This window comes from Peromyscus maniculatus, chromosome 14 (assembly GCF_049852395.1).
Source record: "Peromyscus maniculatus bairdii isolate BWxNUB_F1_BW_parent chromosome 14, HU_Pman_BW_mat_3.1, whole genome shotgun sequence".
In the NCBI taxonomy this organism is placed as follows: domain Eukaryota; kingdom Metazoa; phylum Chordata; class Mammalia; order Rodentia; family Cricetidae; genus Peromyscus; species Peromyscus maniculatus.
In genome coordinates this window covers 39190571-39211895 of record NC_134865.1, presented here as the reverse complement: position 1 = coordinate 39211895, position 21325 = coordinate 39190571, and the positions used below count along the sequence as shown (strand labels likewise).

At 39.9% G+C, this 21325-nt stretch overlaps 1 protein-coding gene across 2 annotated transcripts; it reads right to left on the bottom strand.

The window, feature by feature from the left end:
• Positions 1 to 1942: 1942 nt before the first annotated feature.
• On the bottom strand, positions 1943 to 21277 carry Dus4l (dihydrouridine synthase 4 like). Of its 2 annotated transcripts, XM_016007892.3 has the most exons (7): positions 21139 to 21277; positions 18694 to 18830; positions 14585 to 14706; positions 8631 to 8748; positions 4829 to 4951; positions 3741 to 3967; positions 1943 to 3040 (listed from the first exon to the last, which is right to left on the bottom strand). In XM_016007892.3, the coding sequence occupies exons 2-7, from the start codon at positions 18807 to 18809 to the stop codon at positions 2793 to 2795; spliced, it is 954 nt and encodes a 317-aa protein (XP_015863378.1). In that variant the 5' UTR covers positions 18810 to 18830; positions 21139 to 21277; the 3' UTR covers positions 1943 to 2792. The 2 variants fall into 2 exon arrangements, with proteins under 2 accessions (XP_015863378.1, XP_042116682.1); XM_042260748.2 differs by lacking the exon at positions 18694 to 18830 and having other exon boundaries at positions 21139 to 21274.
• Between the last annotated feature and the right edge of the window lie 48 nt (positions 21278 to 21325).

Here is a 21325-nt window from a genome sequence, read left to right as displayed (position 1 = left end):
CCCCTTTTCTAGCTGTAAACCTGCAAGTTCCTGGATGTCTCAGAAAGAATTCTTCTAACTTTGTAGTGAAAGACCTCACCTACACTCCTGTGAAACCTGTTTTCCTTGTACTTTATCATCCAATGGACTTTAGAACCACTCTGAGCTCATTTACCAAAAACAGCAATTTCAGGAAGCGTCAAAATCATCTATAAGGTTGTTAAGACAATTACTTGTCACTTTATTTGAGTAGCCCATGCCTATAATTGGGTTTGCATTGTCCTTTTGCTAAGGGTCTATTATAAATGTCTGTGCTTAAATCTATGTTAAAAATTTTAAAACATCTTTTTGCGTATATCAGAGGTAGATGTCAAATGTCTTCCTCTATACTTGCCCACTTTTTCTTTTTTCTTTTTTTTTTGGAGAGGGTTTCTTACTGAACGCAGCCTTAACTGATTATCTAGACTGGCTGGCCATGGAGACCCCAAGATCCTCCTGACTCAACTTCCTTGGCATTGGGACTCCAAGGGCATACTACCACACTGGCTTTTACGTGGGTGCTGGGGATGTGAACTCTGATCCTAAGGATTGCACCTCTAATGCTTAAACAACAACAACAAACCCAAAAACAAAGCAAAAACACAATCTCTTCTTGATGAACTCTAGCTTTGGCTAGAGATGTGTGGTTCAGTTGGTAGTGTTCACCCTGGCTTTGATCTCCAGCACCTCCATCTCTTTATGTGTGGCATATACCTATAATCCTATCACTCAGGGAGTAAAAACAGAAGGATAAAAGTTCAAGGCCATACACAGCTCTATAGAGAGTCTGAAGCCTGCCTGTGACTACATGAGACCCCAACTCAAAAAATAACAAACTCTAATTCTGCTTCCTACTAAGTCCCTGAGATTTTTTTTTTTTTTTTTTGTGGCACAGCCAAGAATCCTGGTTTCAGCCAAGTTGAGGTCCCTGAAAATAATTCCCACAGAATATAAATATGGTGTGTGTATTCATATGCCTTGTATATGCCAGAGGTCAACCTTGGGTGCTAATATTTAGGAGCTGTCCAGCTTCTCTTTGAGAGGAAGTCTCTCATTGGCTGCAGATTAAGCTAGGCTGGCTAGACAGTGAGCTCCAAGAGCTGTCTCTGCCTCCCCAGCACCGGGATCACAAGGGTATGCCAAGGCAACTGGATTTTTTTAAAAAAAAAAGATTTATGTTTACATGTGAGTGCTTACATGTATGTACGAGTACCACATGCATGCCTGGTGCCTACAGAGAAGAGGTTGTCAGATCCTCTAGAACTGATGTTACAGATGGCTGTAAGCCATGTGGGTGCTGAGAACTGAACCTAAGTCCTCTGTAAGAGCAAGTGCTCTTAACTACTGAGTCATCTCTCCAGTCCCCACACCTGCATTTTTACGAGGATGCTGGAGATCGCATTAGGACCTCATCAACTTCTTGATTGTGCTATAAGCTCTTTACCAACACAGCTATCTCCCGATCCCTTCTTGCCCTCTGCTGATACCAACCAATGGTTGGGTGGGATGAACTAATAAGGCAGCTGTGGTGACAGTACAGGTGCAGAAGTGGTGCCTCAGGAAATGCAGGCTGCAAGGCCAGCAACAGGAAGTGGCCGACCAGATGGGCCAGGGACTGGGGTTGGTACATGAACAGTGGAAACAGAGGTGGTCAAGACTCTGCGGCTGGACAGAAGCCTGTAAGAGTCTGTCTGCTGGTAGAGTTCCAGAGAGTTGTCGAGTGGCCATTAGTCAAGGGTAGGGAACTTCTAACATCCTGGGCTTGAGAATCACGGTACTCAAAAGCTGTAGAGCTGCTGTCAAAGGTTGGAGAACCCACGCTTCCCAGACTTACACTAACCAGAGTTCTAACACTGGATTAAATTCAGTCAGATACAACTTAAAAACTTTGAGGTATATATTCAATTAGAAATATACTAGTTGATTTTCCAATTTAAAATTTTAATGTACAGTCTGAATATAATTCTACCCAGAATTCCATGTTTTCTCATTTTATGTAGACATTTGTTCTACTTCCTGAACTTTCAAAAAATTCAAAACATACTTGTTAACTTACAGAAGAGTCGTAACTTGTGGATATTAAAGAAGTTTTATTTAAAAATGCTAAAAATAGAGTATCTTTAGTAAAAATTCTACACACACACACACACACACACCACAATTCATAAAGATTCAGTATGTGATTTGGGACTGTGGGATGTCTGAATCTCCTGGATTCTTTAAAACTAAACTTCTGGGTCCATTCAAAATTTACTCAACTGGAATGCATGAGGAAGGGTATAGGAACTGATTTTTTCTTTTTTAAATTTTAGTGTAAAAAGTGATGTGTTTTGGCTGAATGTTGTCTGTGCACAATATGCTTGGCAGGTGCCTGAGGAGGCCTGAAGAAGGGGTTGGATCCCCTGGAAATGGAGTTCCAGACAGTAGTGAGCAGCCACTGAGAGCTGGGAATCTGATCTAGGTCCTCTGAAAGAACAGCCAGTGCTTTTAACCGTGAGCAATCTCTTCAGCCCCAGTTCTGAATCTTTAAAATTCTGGGAAAATTTCCATTTGTTCTTGGAGACAAAGACTTGATGGCCTAGAGCTTCCAATCTTTTTCCTTTAGCTTCTGAGTGCTTGGATTAGAGACATGTGCCACCATGTCTGGCCCCAGCGACCACTGTTGTACTGAAGTTGAAAGCCTTCAACACAGACTTAAAAGAAATACCAGGATGTGACCTCATATGGTTCCATGTAGATATAACATTTATACTACAATGGTTAAAAAAGTGGAGTCAAACACCGTAATTGTCTGTAAGGTAATCCAGGACAGCTGATGTGCTTGACAGAGCGTTAAATACTCTTTTTTCCTGCCTTGATGTTATCTTCTCCATCATGTACATTAAATGTTGATGGAAACACATAAAAGGAGTTCCAAGTTCAAGAGCGATGTCAACCCAGTCCCAGATACATTTCAGTGGGGTTTCTTCATATCCAGCAAACATAGCTGGGTTTGACAAAAGTCCCCTTGCAACCATCACACCTGCAAATTAAAGCACAACATATCTGTCCGTAAACTAAGAATCCATGGTTATCAGTTCAAACAGTGCAAGAGTATTTATCAAAAAGTATTATTTTGAGGTTTCAGAATACCCTTACTACAAATTAATGAAATTCAACAAGAAATAAGTTGATTCTGGTGCCACTGATAAACCAACTGTATTTATACAACTAACTGTAAAAAGACATCTATATTAATTGACTTTCTTTAGGAGACATCCATGTTGTCATAAATTGGGCTGCTTAAAGTTGAATCTATTTGCTTTCATCTAGGAACAGTTACCATAGGACTGCTTGTTAATTATATGAGGGGCAATGACAATACATGACAGTTCTGAGGCTCCTGTGGCCAACCACGTTCACTAATTCTCATCTCTAGTCTGATATTTTAGATGCTTTTTAAAGATAAAATGAAACAAAACAAAAAATAAATAAATAGGCTATCTGTAGATGACTTTCCTGGTCACTAGACATGATGGTGGCAGCAAAATGCTGTCATTACCTCATCTAAAATGATCTACTGTTTCTAAGGAAAAGAGCTGACAACATTATAATAAAATACTAAGCTTAAATTAGTACAATAGGAAAATATGGCTCAGTTTGAAACACAAAATCAAATTAACATCACCCTCACTTTTCCATCCTTATTAAATGATAAAAAAAACTCAGTATTTATTTCTTACCATCTGTCCCAGTCATCTGCCACACATTTTCTGCTTCTTTCAAGTTTCTTATGTCTCCATTAGCAACTACAGGTATAGACACACTTTCCTTTATCATTTTAATGGCATCATAGTGGACTGGTTGGTGTCTTTCCTCAATGGTTCTTCCATGAACTGTAATCCAGGACACTCCTGTTGCTTCAGCCTTCTGGCAAAGATCTACGGTTCTTGTAAGGTCATCATGGATCCTATAATTTCAAAATTGCAGCTGTTCAGAGCACACAGATTTTAATGCTAAAATAACTAAGATACTTCATCTGCTACATTACTTAACTTCACCATTTGTATTATCACTTCACACCACTATTAATAAGGTTTTGTTGAGAGATGGTTTCCATTGAAGACCTTCGCTTTAGTTATTTGACTATAGAAACAAAATGGTGACAAATGTGTTTCCCTTCTCCACTGCTTTTCCTTACTAGCTCCAAGAAATTAAGAGCCATCAGCACACTGCCACAGAGGAACACAAAGAGGTTATTCTAATACATGATGTGCATGCCTCTCAAATTAGAATCTTGGTTTCTTTTAATTTTTAAAATTTAGTGCAAATATCTTTCCTATTTTCTAGCTGTTGCCAGAGATGTTTCTTAGCATTAGCTAAATAGTATCTGGAGAAAGTTGTGGGGTTGGCGAGGTCTTTTTAATAAGAACATATTACTTTTTGTTAAGAAACAAGATTTAGCTGGGCGGTGGTGGCGCACACCTTTAATTCCAGCACTCAGGAGGCAGAGCCAGGCGGATCTCTGTGAGTTCGAGGCCAGCCTGGGCTACCAAGTGAGTCCCAGGAAAGGCGCAAAGCTACACAGAGAAATCCTGTCTTGAAAAACCAAAACAAACCAAAACAAACAAACAAACAAAACCCCAAAAACAAACAAACAAAAAAGAATGGTGTTTATGTTTGTTTGCTAGACAAATATCTTTCAATATTTCCACATATCAGGTTCTAATTTATTTAGGATAGACACTACCACATCACTAGACAAAAGGAATATTTTTAAAATTTCCAAGTAATATATTAACTTGTTAGTAAATTGAAATATTGTGTTTACCTTATTTTAATTGAAACTGAAAATCTAGGATTTTCCACTTGATTTTTTACTTGTTTCACCATATCTCGAATGAGCTCTGGCTTGTTTATTAAGCAAGCTCCATAACCTTCTGCCACTGCCCACCTTGATAAAGCAAGCACAACAGATAGATTGTAAACAACCAGAAGGGAAGATAAAACTCTAAATGTACTGTATCAATCTTTCCTCTATCCAATGATCTTATCTGGAATGAAGCACACGTTTACAGTTCATGGATCTACAGGAGGCCAGTTAGCTTAGTTGGCTAGACTGTGGTCCTAAATAAAATTCATAGATCAACGTTTCCAAGTGGTTTCATGAGATCAGGAAAACACTTGCCTAGACCAAAAAGTACAAGGAAATGGTTTTTCACTAGCTAAGTGAGAGTATTAAATTAGAATTCATTCAACCAAAACAGATTAGGTGTTCATATTAACTGCAATTACTTCAAATTTTTAAAATTCCAAATTTGATGTTTATTGTGCATAACAAGAGGTTTTTTTTTTTTATCAGTCTCAAGAGTAGAAAGATATTTTTTGCTCACTGCATTCCAAAACTAATAAATAGTGTATCTAATTCTCCTAATGAGTATACAAATGTCTAATCTGATTTGGCTTATGCTACATTTAAAACTGTGACTTATCCTTTGGGCACATTCTGGCTACTAGCAGATAACCTAGTACACTGCCAGAACAGTAGTTTATTAAGTACATCCCATTCAAACTCACTTACTTAAGCCCAACCAAGTAGCTGTGATACAGAAAAGAAAAGGTGACTATAGTAGGTAATTAATTAGGAGAAAGTCAACAGTATGTTTTACATCACACAATCAGCTTTCAGACAGTATATTTGACATGGCACTAAAAACACATTCCTGGGATTGCTAACATTATATTCTCATAGAATTAGCTATGGATGAGGTTGAAGGCAGAGTCACACACAGTGTGCTTGTTCGTTTTATCAGCTTGACATAAACTAGTCATCTGGGAACAGGGAACCTCCATTGAGGAATTGTCTCTACCAGATTGGTCTGTAGACATCTCTGTGAGACATTTTCTTGTTTAATGATTGATGTGCAAAGGCCCATCCTACTGTGGGCTGTGTTACCCCTGGGTTGTATAATAAAATGTTGAATGTGATGGTTTAAATGAGACTGTCCCCCCAAAAGCTCACATATTTGAATGCTTGGTCCCCAATCAGTGGAACTGTTTGGGAAGGATTAGGAGGTGTGGCCTTTTTGAAGGAGACATGTCACTGGAGGTGGGCTATGAGGTTTCAAAAGCCTACCATATTTCTAGTTACCTATTTCTGCCTTACGCTGCTGGATCAGATGAAAACTCTCAGCTACTGCTCTAGTACCACACCTTTCTGCCTGCTGTCATGCTCCCTGCCATGGTGGCCATTACTCACCCGCTGAAATTGTAAGGCCCCAACAAACTCTTATATGTTGCCTCGGTCATGGTGTTTTGTCACAAAAACAGAAAAGTAACTAAAACAGGTGAAAGGCCTGATCATGCTGTTCTTTGGAGGAATGTGGAAGACTTTGGGACTTTGGACTAGGAAAAGTGGTAGAATGCTGTAAGAGAAGCTTAACAGAGCATCCTAGTAGTAGCTTGAAATACAATGAGAACAAGTGGATTATAGAGTCCAAGAGGTTTCAGAGGGCTCTATTAGCAACTGGGCTAGAGACCATTCTTGTGATATTTAGGTCAAGAATGTGGCTACTTTTCACATTTGTCCTAGTATCTGACTGAGGCTAAACTAAAGAGTCTTTGATTAATGTTGTTGGCAGAGGAGATTTCAAGACAGCCAATACTGACACTCTTGCTTTAGTCATTAGTAATTTAATCACTAGTAATAACTCTTATGCAGATCTACAGAGAAAAAGAACAAGCAGGGCATGAAGAAGTACAAAATTCACACTTTGAGGAGAAAAAGAGTGCCTGGAAATTTAATGTTGGAGTCAAGGCCTGATGAAAAAGATGAGGAGGGCAGAGGTAATAGATGGAATAAACGGAGTAGCGCCCTTAGTGGGAGATTCCACCCAGCTAATCCTGTAACTTGTGAAAGGAAAAGGCCTAAGAAAATTTCTATACCCAAAAAACAACTGAAGCTCAACAATTATGCAAATGTACTTCAAGAAGAGGGGCAGATTCCATCCCAAGATGGCCACTGGACTGGGCAGCTTTAGCCATGAAGCTCTGGCTTCAGCATCATGAAAAATATCAGAGAAAAGGCACGTGGAAACTCGCTCTGTAGTTAAGGAGAGCCTCTGAGGCCAGGTGTGTGGCAGAGGAGTCCCCACATGGAGGCCCTGAAAGGCCATTCTGTGGAGTTGTGAAAATGAAGTCTGGATTGGGATGGAGATGCCAGAGCCATAGGATGTCCGCCAGGGAGAAGTGCAGACATGGAGTGGAACCCACCCAAAGGAGAGAAGAGCACTGCAGTCAGCCAATCTGAAGGGGGTGCCATCTAAGTCCTTTGATATTGGACATGGAGCTACAGAATTTGGAGTTTGCCCTGCTGGGTTTCGGTCAGCTTTGGTCCAGTATTTCCTCACTATGCTCCCTTTCCTCCCTTTTGAAATGATAATGTATATTCTGAGCCAATGTATGTTGGAAGCATGTAGTCTGCTTTGTAACTTTACAGGTTACAATTAAGAGATTGCCTTGTGTCTCAGAAGAATGTTTTAATTTTACAAGTTTTGAGACTGTGAAAGACTACAAGATGTAGTAGAATATTTCTTTGAAGGTGTGTTACTTTTGCTTATGTTGTATTTATTTAGCTCTGTGAAGCTGTGTTACTGTGCCTGTGTAAAACATCTGATAGTTTAATAAAGAACTGGCCAATAGCAGGGCAGGAGAAAAGACAGGCAGGGCTGGCAGGCAGAGAGTATATATAGGAGAAACTAGGAGGAGAGATCTAAGATCTAGCAGCCAGAGGAAGAAGAGGACTCCAGGGGCCAGATACACAGCAAGCCACGGAGTAAGAGTAAGATTTATGGAAGTAAGAGACCAGGAAAAGTCGAGAGACAAAAGGTACCCAGGACAAGTTAAGGAAAGCTGGCTAGAAACTAAGACAAGCTAAAGCCGGGCTTTCATAAGTAATAATAAGCCTCCATGTGAATTTATTTGGGAGCTGGGTGGCGGGCCCCCCAAAAAGAGTAAAAAACAACCACTAACAACAGAGTTTTGAAGTTTGACTAAATGCATTTTTGCATTATGATATGGATACAAGCCTATGGAGAGCAGGCAGTGGAATGTGGGCGTTTGAATGAGAATGGTTCCCCTAGGGTCATATATTTGAATGCTTGGTTCTCCAGTTTGTGGAAATATTTAGGAAGGACTAGGAGGTGCAGCTTTGTTTAAGGAGGTGTGTCAAAAACTAGTCAAGAGTCTATAAATCATTTCAGCCCTTGTAAAAGACCTTTGCAGTTATGTTTCTAAATAACTTTTTCTTTTTCAAAATTCTTGTTTAGAACCATAGTCCTTTAATTCTATAGCTTTCCTCTTAGAATTTCATTATTTAACTAATTATTATTATTATTAGTGTGTGTGTGTAGGGGTGGGATAGTGTGCATGTGGGGGGGGGATAGTGTGCATGTGGGGTAGGAGGACAACTCTGTGGAGTCAGTTCTCTCCTTCCATCATATGGGCTCTAGGGAGGGAACTCAGGTTGTCCTTGTTAACTTTTGGAAAACTAGAAAGATATTTTACCATGTTACTATAGTTTTTTTTTTTTTTCTAATTTTTTTGAATACTGTTCTAATTTCTTTGACCTTTACCTTTGAGGACAACCACAGTTAATATCTATTCCATTTGCATAGGGGCAGACTATTTGAGCAGCATCAGATAAAAGTCTTGCATCGTTAGCAGCAAATTGAACAATCAATGGCCAATCACCTGTTTAAAAAAAAGGAAGTCCATCATTAAACTTCATAGAAGAAACATTCACACACAAAAAAGGCAGTCCAACATTAAACTTCATAGAAGAAACATTCACACAGCCAAAAATCAAATGAAACAGTGCAAAACTTATGAAATGAAAACTATTCCAAAATGATAGTATATACATACCTGTTCCATGGACGTGAATGTGAACATTCTATACACACTCCTATGCCTTCTGCTCTTCTTTATGTATCTGGGAAAAGCACTCAGATGTATTTTCTTCTATTTAGTGGCATATTCTCCTATATGGATGGTCTATATACTATTGTCTAAACTGCATTCATGCTTTTATAAGTCTATTCCTAGATAATTACCTAGAAGTTTAACTGTTGAATAAGCATTTAACACTGCCTAGGTATTTAATATAGATACTATTAAATTATCTTCTAAGGGTTTATAGATGCACATGCATATTAATATAAAAGGTCTTTATTTTCATTCAACTCATCCATGCTGAACACACAATCTTTTTGTATTTTCATTTGTATTTTCCACATTTTTCTATTTTTGTTATTTGCTTCTTTTATTATTTATTCATTTGAGACTGGGTCTCATTCTGTTGTCCTGGCTGGCCTGGAATTCACTATGTAGACCTGGCTAGCTTCAAACTCCAGAGTTTGAGATCTCCCTGGCTCTGTGTTCCAAGTGTAAGATTAAAGGCATTTTCTACCATACCTAGCTGTGTTTGTGATTTGATGATTTTTTTTTTTGAAAAAGAAATTAGACTTCTTGTCCTTGCATGTGCCGTATGTATGTATGTATGTATGTATGTATGTATGTGTGTGTATATAAATTATATATAATTTCTGTGTATCTTAAAGTACATGTCTATACTTACATGGAGAAGTTTAAATTTTAGGTTAGTCAAATGTATCAGCTTTCCTAGGTCTTAACATTTTTTCACATCTTTGGATGGTGTTACAATTCTGAAAAGATGTATTTTAACATTTCAAAGGCTTTTATGAGGATTTCCTATGAAATTCACGGGATGTTTGTTATAAAAGGCACATTTCAGGACATTACCTCCTTTACATTGATTACAGATTTCTATAGCAATTCACTGGTCTTGGAATTGATGAGAAAGAATATTCTTTTGTTATTCATTGGCATGTAGGGTGCATTCCCCAGTTGGGACCTTAGTTACAGTATTCAACTTTAACAACCATGTATTGCTCTCATATATTTTCAACACTGTTAGCAGTTGAACATAAAAATCAAGTTATTTCTATAACTCATGCCTTCTAGGAACCTATAATTTAGTGGGAGAGAGGGGCATGTAAGAAGAAAACAAAACAGTAGGAGTAAGTACAATAAAAGAGCCCATGCTTATGAGCAAGGATATGGATGCACAGTGATCAAGGAAGGTTCCTTGGTTACAAGCTCTGAATGATGGATTAGGAACCATTTTTGATATTCAGGCCTGCCCCTTGGGGACCTGCCCAGCATCCTGACATCATCAACCTCCTTTAAGAGGAAAAATCCCCTTCCCCTTCTTCCTCTCTCTCTCTAGCCATGAGGCATGGCACACCTCCGCTTCCCCTTTTTCTCTTTCCCTGCCCCCTTAATAAGAAAACTCCCCATGTAGATGCCATGACTGCATAGTGTGAGTAACCTTCCACTACACCACTGCCCCCCGCCCCCCACGTCTGTATGGAGTATCTCCCTCACTCCTCCCAACTCGCCAAGGCCTCTCCTGTACAGAACTGGCGCTGTGAAAACTAGGCAGGTTCCTCCGGCAGTTCCTCCATTGGAGGAGCGCTGGGGCCCTGGACGGCACTGTCTACCGGCACCCCTCTCCCCCTCCACCTCACCGACTGCTCAACACCAGTGACAACCTTGTAAAGTTTCAACTTTGTGGGTGCTGCCCACAATCCCAAAGCTCCTTTAGGCCCTTCTGGTTTTTGGGACATGGTTCCTGACCTTTTCTTATGGATGAAATCCCTCTCCGGACTCAGTTTTTGTTCTTGCCTCCTGGCCTCTTTGAAGAGCCCAATACTAGGTGCTGTGACTCCTCTGGCTTAGTCAGGCTAAGCTTCACCCCTGTTGAGTGTGGTGACAGCCCTCTTTAATGGTTTGGTCCTCCTTAATCCTCCCTTTAGTGCTGGGGGCCCCCAGGATTACAGGCTGTAGTGACTCCTTTCCCCCATCTTATCCATGGGAACCATGCTATATTTTTTAGGACATCTATGGCTAAGGTGAGAGATCAGGGCCTGCCCATCCCAAGCCCCCACTCTGATATGGTCTTTCACTCTTGCTTTCCTGCTCCTTCAATCCTCTTCCACTAACTCTGCTGGGTGGCGTGTCTGCTGGGTGGCATGCCTTGGCAGGGCCAGCCAAAGGTACCCACTTACTTGCCTCCACCCACTGCAGATCTGCTCCCTCCCGCCTGTAACAAGTCTGCTTTCCTGTTCACTGGTGGCTTTGCCCTCCATTCAATACCACCATTCTGGCGAGCTACTCACCTCTGACTATCCCTGTGCATGGGAGACTGGCCTCAATATTTTGTGGGCCAGACAGTGGGGGAACTGAGAAAAAATTCTACATCTTCTTTCTTCTCCCTTTCTTCATATTTACTCAACTCCTGTTTAATATTATCTATGTGTATATACATGTGACTTGGATTGACTTATTAAAAAAAACATGTTTTGAGCAGCAACCACATGGCTTTCCTCCATCTTGACTGGTGACCTCATCATGATGGAGATGGACACATGGCTGGCAGCCATCTTTTACTAAAGTTTACTAAGGTTAAAAAACACATTTAGCCCTGATCACCTCTCTGTTCATTTTATCTCTTTCTACAGTAAGGAAGCAACAAGCCTGAAATACTTGGGATTGGTATGGAGTTTTTGTATGATGATAGAGATTTAAAGCGATTCAACACTTAGTACACCCTATATGATAATAGAAATTTAAATTTATAAAGATCTATTCAGATTAACAAAAGCTGACTTAGGGATTTACACCTATGTCTTTGTCAAATGTTCAACACCAAGCTTCTAGAGAATTTAAATAAATAACGTCATATGATTGATAAATGGGGTAGCTGATAAGACATATATTCTATGATGGAGTTTCTGCTCCCTCAAGAGGGTCCTTTTCTCAGAGATGGGCCACATCCAAACTCCAAGGCCCATTTCTCCTGTTCCCACGTGGCCCTGGGATCGTTCCCCCATCACTCTTCTTTGCCTTCTCAGTTGACAGTAAGTCCTAGTCTTATCAAAACTGCTAACATATTGGAGACTGCTAGGGAACATAAGCTGATAGTCAGCCATTCATACCTAATGGACAGACCTCAAATTTTCAGAGATCTGCAGAATATGGCATTTAAAATGTTTAATTAGAAAGCTTTTCATGATAGAGAGATATGCTTGCTCCTGGCAGCACCTATATTTCCTCCGAAGATGGCTGGGCACAGAAGAGCCTCCACCCAGAACTTGCTTCAGAATGGTAGCACCAGCCTCTGAGATGGGCACAGAAGAACCTCAACTGCTGCCAGGGCCTTCTTCAGACCATGGGCAGCAGGACTCTAGGAATCCACTTCCTCACTTTTGCCTAGATAAGGTAGACTGGTCCTTCCCACAAGTTCCTACCCCACAACTTTCTGATCTTCTGAGACCTGGCAGCCGAAGACTGATGTTCTTGCCTTGACACCTCTGCCCTCAACAGAGGACCCTGGGGTGGCTGTCTAGGTAGCCACCAGGTAAGTCTCTGTCACTTTCAAGCCCTAACTCAGGTGAATTTATCCTTCTCAGATCTCTCATGTATTTGACAACCAGGCTTTATCAGTTCAACAGCAGCAACCAAGGCTTCAGCTGCCTTTTCAATTCACAGACTTCATGGTACAAGATAAGCCAGTTTCAGATGTAACTTGAGAGGTTCAAAATTTTCACTGATAAATGCAGTTTTGATAAACGGATAGAACACTGACTACAGTCTTGAGAGTCCTTAAATTTCTGTGGACTTTACTGGTCCCAGCTTTAAGAGGCAGGTTAGCATTGGAGAGGGTATGGAAGCCTCCCTCCTCCTCCTTCACTCACTCAACCACTCCAATTCAGTAAATTTCCTCTGGTTATAGATTTAAAGATTTCATTGGGTTGAAACCAGGACCTAGAAAATGTTCATACCTTTTAACCCAAAGCCATAGCTTTTGCTATGACACCAAGATATAGGTCTGTTCCAGTTGTTTTACAGACACAGGTTCCTGCACAGACCTACCCCTCCTGCCTCATGCCAAGGCCAGACCTGCAAAGGCCCTCCAGATACACCACCAGCTGCTGCACCAACTGAGGACACCAACCGGATGAACACTGGCAGGTTGCATTCACCCACATGGCCACTCATAAAAACTCTGTTATCTCCTGATTCGTTGACACTTTTACAGGATGGATGGGAGCATTTCCCACTCCACAGAAACAGCAGATGCGATGGCTCCTGTACTCCCGATTTGGCGTGCCATTCCCCCAAGCTCCTAGCACATCACTGCTGCACCCTGCCTTCTCAGCTCCCTCAAGGGCTCTCCAGGATGACAGCTAACTGAATGCTTCTTCACTCACACCTCCTGCTGTGCATGAATCCCAACTTCCCCCTCCCCACTTTGCCCCCAAATCAGCAAGAAGCAGCCTGAAGAATTTGGGGCCATCATTCCTGCTCCCCACTTGCTGTCCATAACTCACCTTTTTATAAAAATCAAAAACAGAGAAATGTTAGCATTCAGGCCCGCCCCTTAGGAACCTGCCCAGTGTCCTCCCGCCATCTTACATAAATCAGCCATTAAGAAGAAAAAACTCCTCCCCTCTTCTTCTTTTTTCTTCATAAGGTAGTGCACACCTCTGCTTTCCCCTTTTCCCTCTTTTTCTTTTTCTCTTTCTCCCTCTCCCTCTCCTTCCCTCTATTTCCCCTCCCCTCTCCCTTTAATTAATAAAACTTTCCACATGGATGCCATGTCTACATGGTGTGTGTAACTTTCTACTGTCCCATGCCACTGCCTGCCACCCTTGCATGGCATGTCTCCCTCACCTGCCAACCCACCAACCCGCCAAGGCCTCTCTCAAGCCGTTTTACAAAAACTATGAACTGTAGTTTGCCAGGTGTTTGTGTGTTGAGAGAGAGAGAGAGAGAGAGAGAGAGAGAGAGAGAGAGAGAGAGAGAGAGAGGAGAGACTGCATGATGGAAAGATATTCTAGGTAAGGAAGTTCAAGAACAAGGACTGTTCAAACTCTAGGAATTTATGGAAAGCGAGGCTATAGATGTATTCAGTGGCTGGCTCATGAAGGACTTTGCTTATTGGCCTCAGATGTTGGATTCTAGCCCCTACATCAGCAATTCTCAACTGTTAGCAAGATGAGAGTACTTGTATTGCTTTTCAAAACATAAAGAGTTTCTAATTCAGAAGGCTTAAAGTGGAGCCTGGAAACATTCATTTCCAACAAGTTTCCACTGATGAAGTCACCGCTGGCCTGGGAATCATATTGGAGCCATTATTTTTGGCAAAAGAAGGACTAAGAGCAGGGAAGGGCCATGATCAAATTTGTAGCTTAGACAAGTCATTTTGGGCTATTAGAGGATATAGTCTGAATGAGAAAAAGACCACAGACAACAAGACAGGGAATTATTCCAATAAATGAGGACAGAAAGGCTGGTGGTCTTAAGAGCTGCTGACTTTACATTTTAATAGATTATCGACAGTGTAAAAGACAGTCCATATTGTGATTTATAAAATACTAAAGGCACTCAAAACACATTCCCCTCTCCCCTGTAAAGTCATAAAACTCCAAGTTTTACATACCTTGGTTTGTGGTAAATTCACTGTCTCTGGCTTTTACAGATCTGACAAAATCAGCGGCAACTATCATTGGTGTATAACACAGATCACAAGAGTATTTTCTTACTAGTGTTCTAAAAGCCAACCTGTGAAACATATAAAACTTTAATGATGAATTTAAGAAAATCCTTGATGCACATGTAATTGCAAGTTCAATTTAGTTAATAAATATTTATTAGAGTAACTTTTCCTTGCATTAAAGAGATGTACTTTTATCTAGTCTACCTGCTAAGTATGACCAAAATCCCCAGTACTTGTGTTTTTGAGACCGAGTCTCACTACATAGCTCAGGCCAGCCTGGAACTCACAGAGATCTTTACTTTGCCTCTGGGGAATAATGGTGTGTACCAGGCTAAAGTTTCAAAACTATTTATAAAACAATTATAGAAAAATCATAAAAGAGAGAGAGAAAGGGAAGCCAGGCTAGTAGCCTTGCAAGTCCTGTGAATTTTCTTTTTGCTTTAAATACACAAAACTTGGGGCTGAAGTAGCTGGCCATCTGGAATCAGCAGTGATTGAAGACAAAAAGGGCCCAATGCAAGTCTTCTACCATATAAATTATCAGGAAAAGGGAATCTTTGAAAGACTGAAAACTTACAAAGTAACAACACAATACAAAAACAATAGGGACTTATCTCTATTAGGAAATATTGGGTGGGGAGCCTAGATTTTCACTCCCCTAATATCTCATGGTGATAGTGTTCAATCAGGCCTGGTAGGTACATGAAGCCTTCATTCCTATTGACTACCAAGACTACCCTTTCCACTGCTATCAGTGGAGATGACATATAGAGCATACATTCCATGTATATGGTACTGCATAGTAACAAGGCACCCGTTCCTCTCTTGCTGGATGTTGTGAAAGGAGGCCTTGGGGAAAGCCAGGACTGCAGTACTGCCTAGTAGCTTCTGAGGCAGAACTCTCACTTCTGTCAATATTACCAAGGGACTCCTTATCTCCTAGATGTACACAGAAGGCAAGCTGAGAATCAAGACATAATGCTCATAGTAAGACGTGATGTCTCTCCTTTCTCTCTGATGAAGCTGCATCAGGACAGCTGACTGTATCAGAAGTATAATCCATTATATACTAAAGAATATACTGATGAATGTAAAAATGCTGACTGTATCAACTGATACAGAAATAACATTAGACAAAATAATCCCTATAGAATATTAAAAAGTCTCAAAAACAGAATTGTAAGCCGCTTCCTTCATTTGATGAAGACCATTCATAAGATATCATATGAACATCTTCTCCAAGACAGGAGTAAGAAAAGGATGTCTGTTTGCACCTCTTGCTAACACAGTGGGCACTGAAAAGTGCAGAAAAGCACGAAAAAGGATCTTTTAAAAACTTTTAATTAAGATATAAAATTAAAAATATAATACTAGGGGCTAGTGGGATAGCTCGGTGGGTAAGAGTGCTTGCTACAGAAGCCTGACAACTCAGATCCAGTCCCCAGAGCTGACATGTAAGCTGACCTCTGACCTCATGAGAGAATGAGAAGTAGCACACATGCCACCCCATGATCCCATCCTTCTTCTTCCTTTTTTTTTTTCTTGTTTTTTGAGATTGGCTTTCTCTGTGTAGCTCTGGCTGTTTCAGAACTCACTCTGTAGACCAGGCTGGCCGTGAACTCACAGAGATCTGCCTGCCTCTGCCTCACTAAGTGCTGGGATTAAGGTGTGCGCCACCACTGGCAGGCTCCCACCCCTCTTTTATACACACTCTACAACAATTTTTTTATGCTTTACATCCAAAACACTATTTACACAAATATAAATAATAAGCTGGGCTTCAAAAATACCATTAAGATGAAAAGATGAGTTGGGCAGTGGTGGTGCACGCCTTTAATTCCAGCACTTGGGAGGAAGAGGCAGGCAGATCTTTGTGAGTTTGAGGCCAGCCTAGTCTAAAGAGCTAATTCTAGGACAGCCAAGGCCATACAGAGAAACCATGTGAGCTGAAAAACAGAAAAACTAAACCAAAACAGAATAAAAGATGTAAAGACAAACTACATACTGGGAGGAAACATTTGCAAACCACATAGGAGTAGCTTCTGGGATAATGTAAAGATAACAGTCCATAGCAAAAAATGAGACACCTCAAAACCTATTCAGAATGGGCTGAGCATTTGAATATTTCTATAATGAAAATAAAAAAAAAAAGTCAAGAAGCAAAAAGATGTTCAACACCACTAGGTATTAAGGGATGCAAACCCAACCACAAGGGGTTCTACTCTACACCCAGTGGAATGGACATAATGATTAAAAAACAGAATAAAATGACAAGTATTGTCAAAGGTGGGAGGAACTGGAACACTTGTATGTTGCTGGGGAGTAGGTAAAGGTGCTTCATTGATGGAAAACAGTGTATTTCCTCTGAAAAGACAACACAGAATTAACATGTGACCCATTTGACTCTATAGCCCCAAAGAGCTAAAATGGTACGAGATATTTAAACACCCATATTCATAGCAGCATTATCTAAAATTGCCCAAAAGTGGAAACAATCCAAATGTCTGTCTACCAACTGATGAAAAGAGAAACAAATGTAGTATGTATACCTAACAGACTACCAAGAAAGGAAAGGCGGGCATATGGTATTATATGAACGAATCTTGAAATAAGTATTCTTAAAATGCTAAGTGAACTAAACTTCTCAAAAAGACAAGCTACATGATGCATTTAGAATAGGCAAATTCATAGAGAAAGGAAGCAAAATAATGGTTACTAGGAGTTAGGGGGTATTAGGAATGAAGAATTATTGCTTAATAGGTCCAGAGATTTAAAGGTCAGGCACTCAACATTTAACTGTACATAATCCTGTACAGTTAAGAATCACTACCAGGCAAATTTCATCTTTATTTATTGGTTTTTGTCTTTTTTTTAAAATTTTTTATTTTTTTGAGATAAGGTCTCAGTATGTAGCCCAGGCTGGCCCTGAAACTCAACAGTTCTCCTGTCTTAGCTCATTGTGCCTATTATGTGTATTTTACAACCATAAGAAACCTGCGAAAAACCCTCAATAGTTAAACAGCAATAATTAGAACATGGGCAAAGATATCAAGAAACATTTTTTAAAAAATATGTGGATGGCAAACAGACAGATAATGATATTTGACATCTCTAGTAACATAGGAAATAAAAAATTAAAACCACAATGACACAACTCTACTGATTTATAAAATGGTAAAAATAAAAAGTGTCATTATTAAAAGTTGCTGAGGATGAGAAACTAGACTACTTATATGGTAAGCAAGTATTTGGTCAAAGTGTAAAAGTGTAATCTCCATTCTAGAAAAGTGTAGTAGTTAGAAAAAACAAAACAAACTCACTCATGAAATCACCTCAGGCCTGGCAATTCTACTACTGTGCTTTGGTTCCAAAATGCACATTCACATAAAAATCTGAGGATGTGATATTTATATCCGTTTAATATCTACTGAATCCCATATACATACATACACACACACATACATACATACATACATACATGTATGTATGTATGTATGTATGTTTTTCGAGACAAGAGTTTCTCTGTGTAGTTTTGGTGCCTGTCCTGGATCTCCCTCTACAGACCAGGCTGGCCTCGAACTCACAGAGATCCGCCTGGCTCTGCCTCATGAGTGCTGGGATTAAAGGCATACGCCACCACCGTCCGGCTGCATTCCTAATACATTATCATTTTTATAGATATTAGGCTGAGGATGTAGCTCAGTTGGTACAGTGCTTGCTTAGCATTCATGAGGCCCTGGGTTTGTCTCCAGCATTATTTAAACTAGTCACAGTGGGATACACCTGTAATCCCAGTATTTGGGATATGAAGGCAGAAGGATTAGGCCTTCAACCACTAAAGTTTTAGGTGGCCAGAGGTACATGAGACCGTGGTCAGAAACATACCAGTTGAGTGTGTTATCACCAGGACTCAATTCTAAATCATGATTCCAAAGATAGGAGTTTGAAGGCCTTTGCAGTTGAGTGACTATTACTTGGGGGGAAAATTCAAAAAAATTAGTATATATAAAGAAAATTAAATATTGGCTCATTAATGATTTATCAATACTTACTTTGAATATCGAACCATTGGGGCACAGATTTTTACCAGCTGTCCAGAATGAAACATTTCTATTGGGTCTTTTTTTCTTTCTTGACATATTGTGATTGGTATTGAGTCACTTCTCATGTATACAAATTAGTTTAAAATCTGAAAAAGACAGTTTGCAAAGAGAATATGTATTTCACTACATGAAATCCTGTCACTGGGCTAGTCACATGGCTCTGTTGTATGGTTGGGTGTTTGTTTAGCATGTGGCAGACTCTGGGTTTAATTCTCAGTATTAGAAAAACAAAAAACTATTATTCTAGCAATTTCATTCACCAATATTTTTCATGGGGCTTGCAGAGTCAGAGAATCTTGCCAAATTCTGCCTCTACTTATAGGATCAATAAATGCAGACACTGAGCATGGTAATTTTAGAGAAATAAAATAGGGAAGACCTTTAGATTTTCCCTCCAGTGTATATCATGTTATGATTTTGCTTATTACTTTTTTGCTTGCAGTTTGAGACAGGGTTTTGCTATGTAGCCAGGTTAGCTTTGAACTGCTAATTCTCTTGCCACAGCCTCTGGGGTATTGCAATTACATTGGTGTGCCTCCATGTCCAACCTCATATTAGTTTTCATTTTATCCATTTTATTTTCTTGATAAACCAAGGAATTTGACTTGAATTACTTCCCATAAAATACTGTGTATATGGACAATCTGAAATATTTCATTCAGGAAAGTTAGGTGGCATTAACAGAACATCTGTATTGCAAAATAAATCCTGGTATTTTGGGGCTAGAGAGATGGCTCAGGGGTTAAGCACACATAGTGTTCTTACAGAGGACCTGAGTTCAATTCCTAGCACCCAGGTTGGGAGGATCACAGCCACTCGTATTTCCAACTTCTGGGATCCAACACCTCTGGCCTCTGAGGGCACTTGCACTCACATGCATATACCCACCTACAGATACACACACACACACACACACACACACACACACACACACACACACAATTAAAAAAAAAATCTTGATACTTTTATTTCTAATTTTTGGTGAATCAGAAGGCAGACAAAACTTTATTTTAAAAATTTAAATGTTATTATCAGTGAAGTTTTGTTATCACCAAATAAATAACTTTCAAACCCAAAGTACAAGTGATAAAATTGTTTATATTCCATGTTGGTACTTAAAACTCTGAGCCGGGCGGTGGTGGCGCACGCCTTTAATCCCAGCACTCGGGAGGCAGAGGCAGGCGGATCTCTGTGAGTTCGAGGCCAGCCTGGTCTACCAAGTGAGTTCCAGGAAAGGCGCAAAGCTACACAAAGAAACCCTGTCTCGAAAAAAAAACAAAACAAAACAAAACAAAAAAAGAATGGATTTAAAACTCTGATTCCGTAGTGCTTGTTGCTTTTTATATTTTTGCCTCTGTAATCTATAGCCAGATAAAAGCTATCCCTATAAAATGCTAATTATTCAAAATTCAGTCTTTAACCTTTGGCAGTAAGCTAAAAAAACACGGCCAATAGTTAAGGATGTTGTAGCTTGCAAGAAATCTTGGGAAGCATCAACATTCAAGTAACAGAGGAAAGGGAGTGTAAATAAACTTCATCAGAGATGGTCTGTAGTGCTAAGGGAAATAAACTCTAAGAGAAGTTCATGACAAAGGAGGAAAGAGTCTCAAACATTAAAGAAATGATAAAAAACCATGAGATGTTGAGTGGCAATGATGTTGTTACTGACTTTGTCAATCATGATTTTGCTTTTGCTCATTCATGTGGTTAGGCTAAATGGCAAAAAACAAAACAAAACAAAAAACCCACAACTCTCTCAACCTAGTTTAGAAAACATCAGTAGTTTTGATAAAATATATATCACAAAAGACAAGTAATTAAGGCAATATAAATTATTCAACAGTCAGGGGAAACACAGTATTTAAAACTTTATTTTGATCCTTTATCAGTCACTCTTAGAGAAATCAATTAAATGACTCTCTGGGCTTATGAAAAGAAGGTATTAATATTTTGCTTTAAAGTTCTCCAAAGCTTGCAGCCATGCTTCAAAGTACCAGAATAATTATGCTTAAACTGAATAGCACCAGGCACAATATTGTGCTTAATATGCTTTTACACCTAGAATTTCTTTTAGTTGTGTTTGTAAATTCTTGTGTGTATGCTAGTATGTACAGTGGAGGTTTAAAATTTAATTGCATATTAATACGCACTGACTAAAATCTTTTAGTGTAAAAAATAAAAAAATACTGTAACTCAGATAATGCTGTTCGTCGTTTATGATTTTAAACTAGTTTTGTATAATATGAATACTGAAATCTAATGTGAATCTGGGCATGCTGCCTCTGGCAAACCGAGCAATCCTATTTGTATCACAACTGAGGTCAACCACAAAAGGGAAAATCTGAGACGCTGCTAAAGGAATGCAAAATGCAGTGTAGTTCGAGACCCGCTCACCTAAGTAACGGATATTTAAACGTTTGGACGTCTCAGGTGCTTAGGGCAGCGTTTAGCAACTTTCTTCCTTTCCCAGCATATCCCGCCTGCTCCCACGTGCTGAGCGAGGGGGGCCGTGAAGCACCCAGGAGCCTGCCTTCTTCCCTACGCCGGGGGCCCGTTCTCAGGCCAATACTTGCGTTAGAGG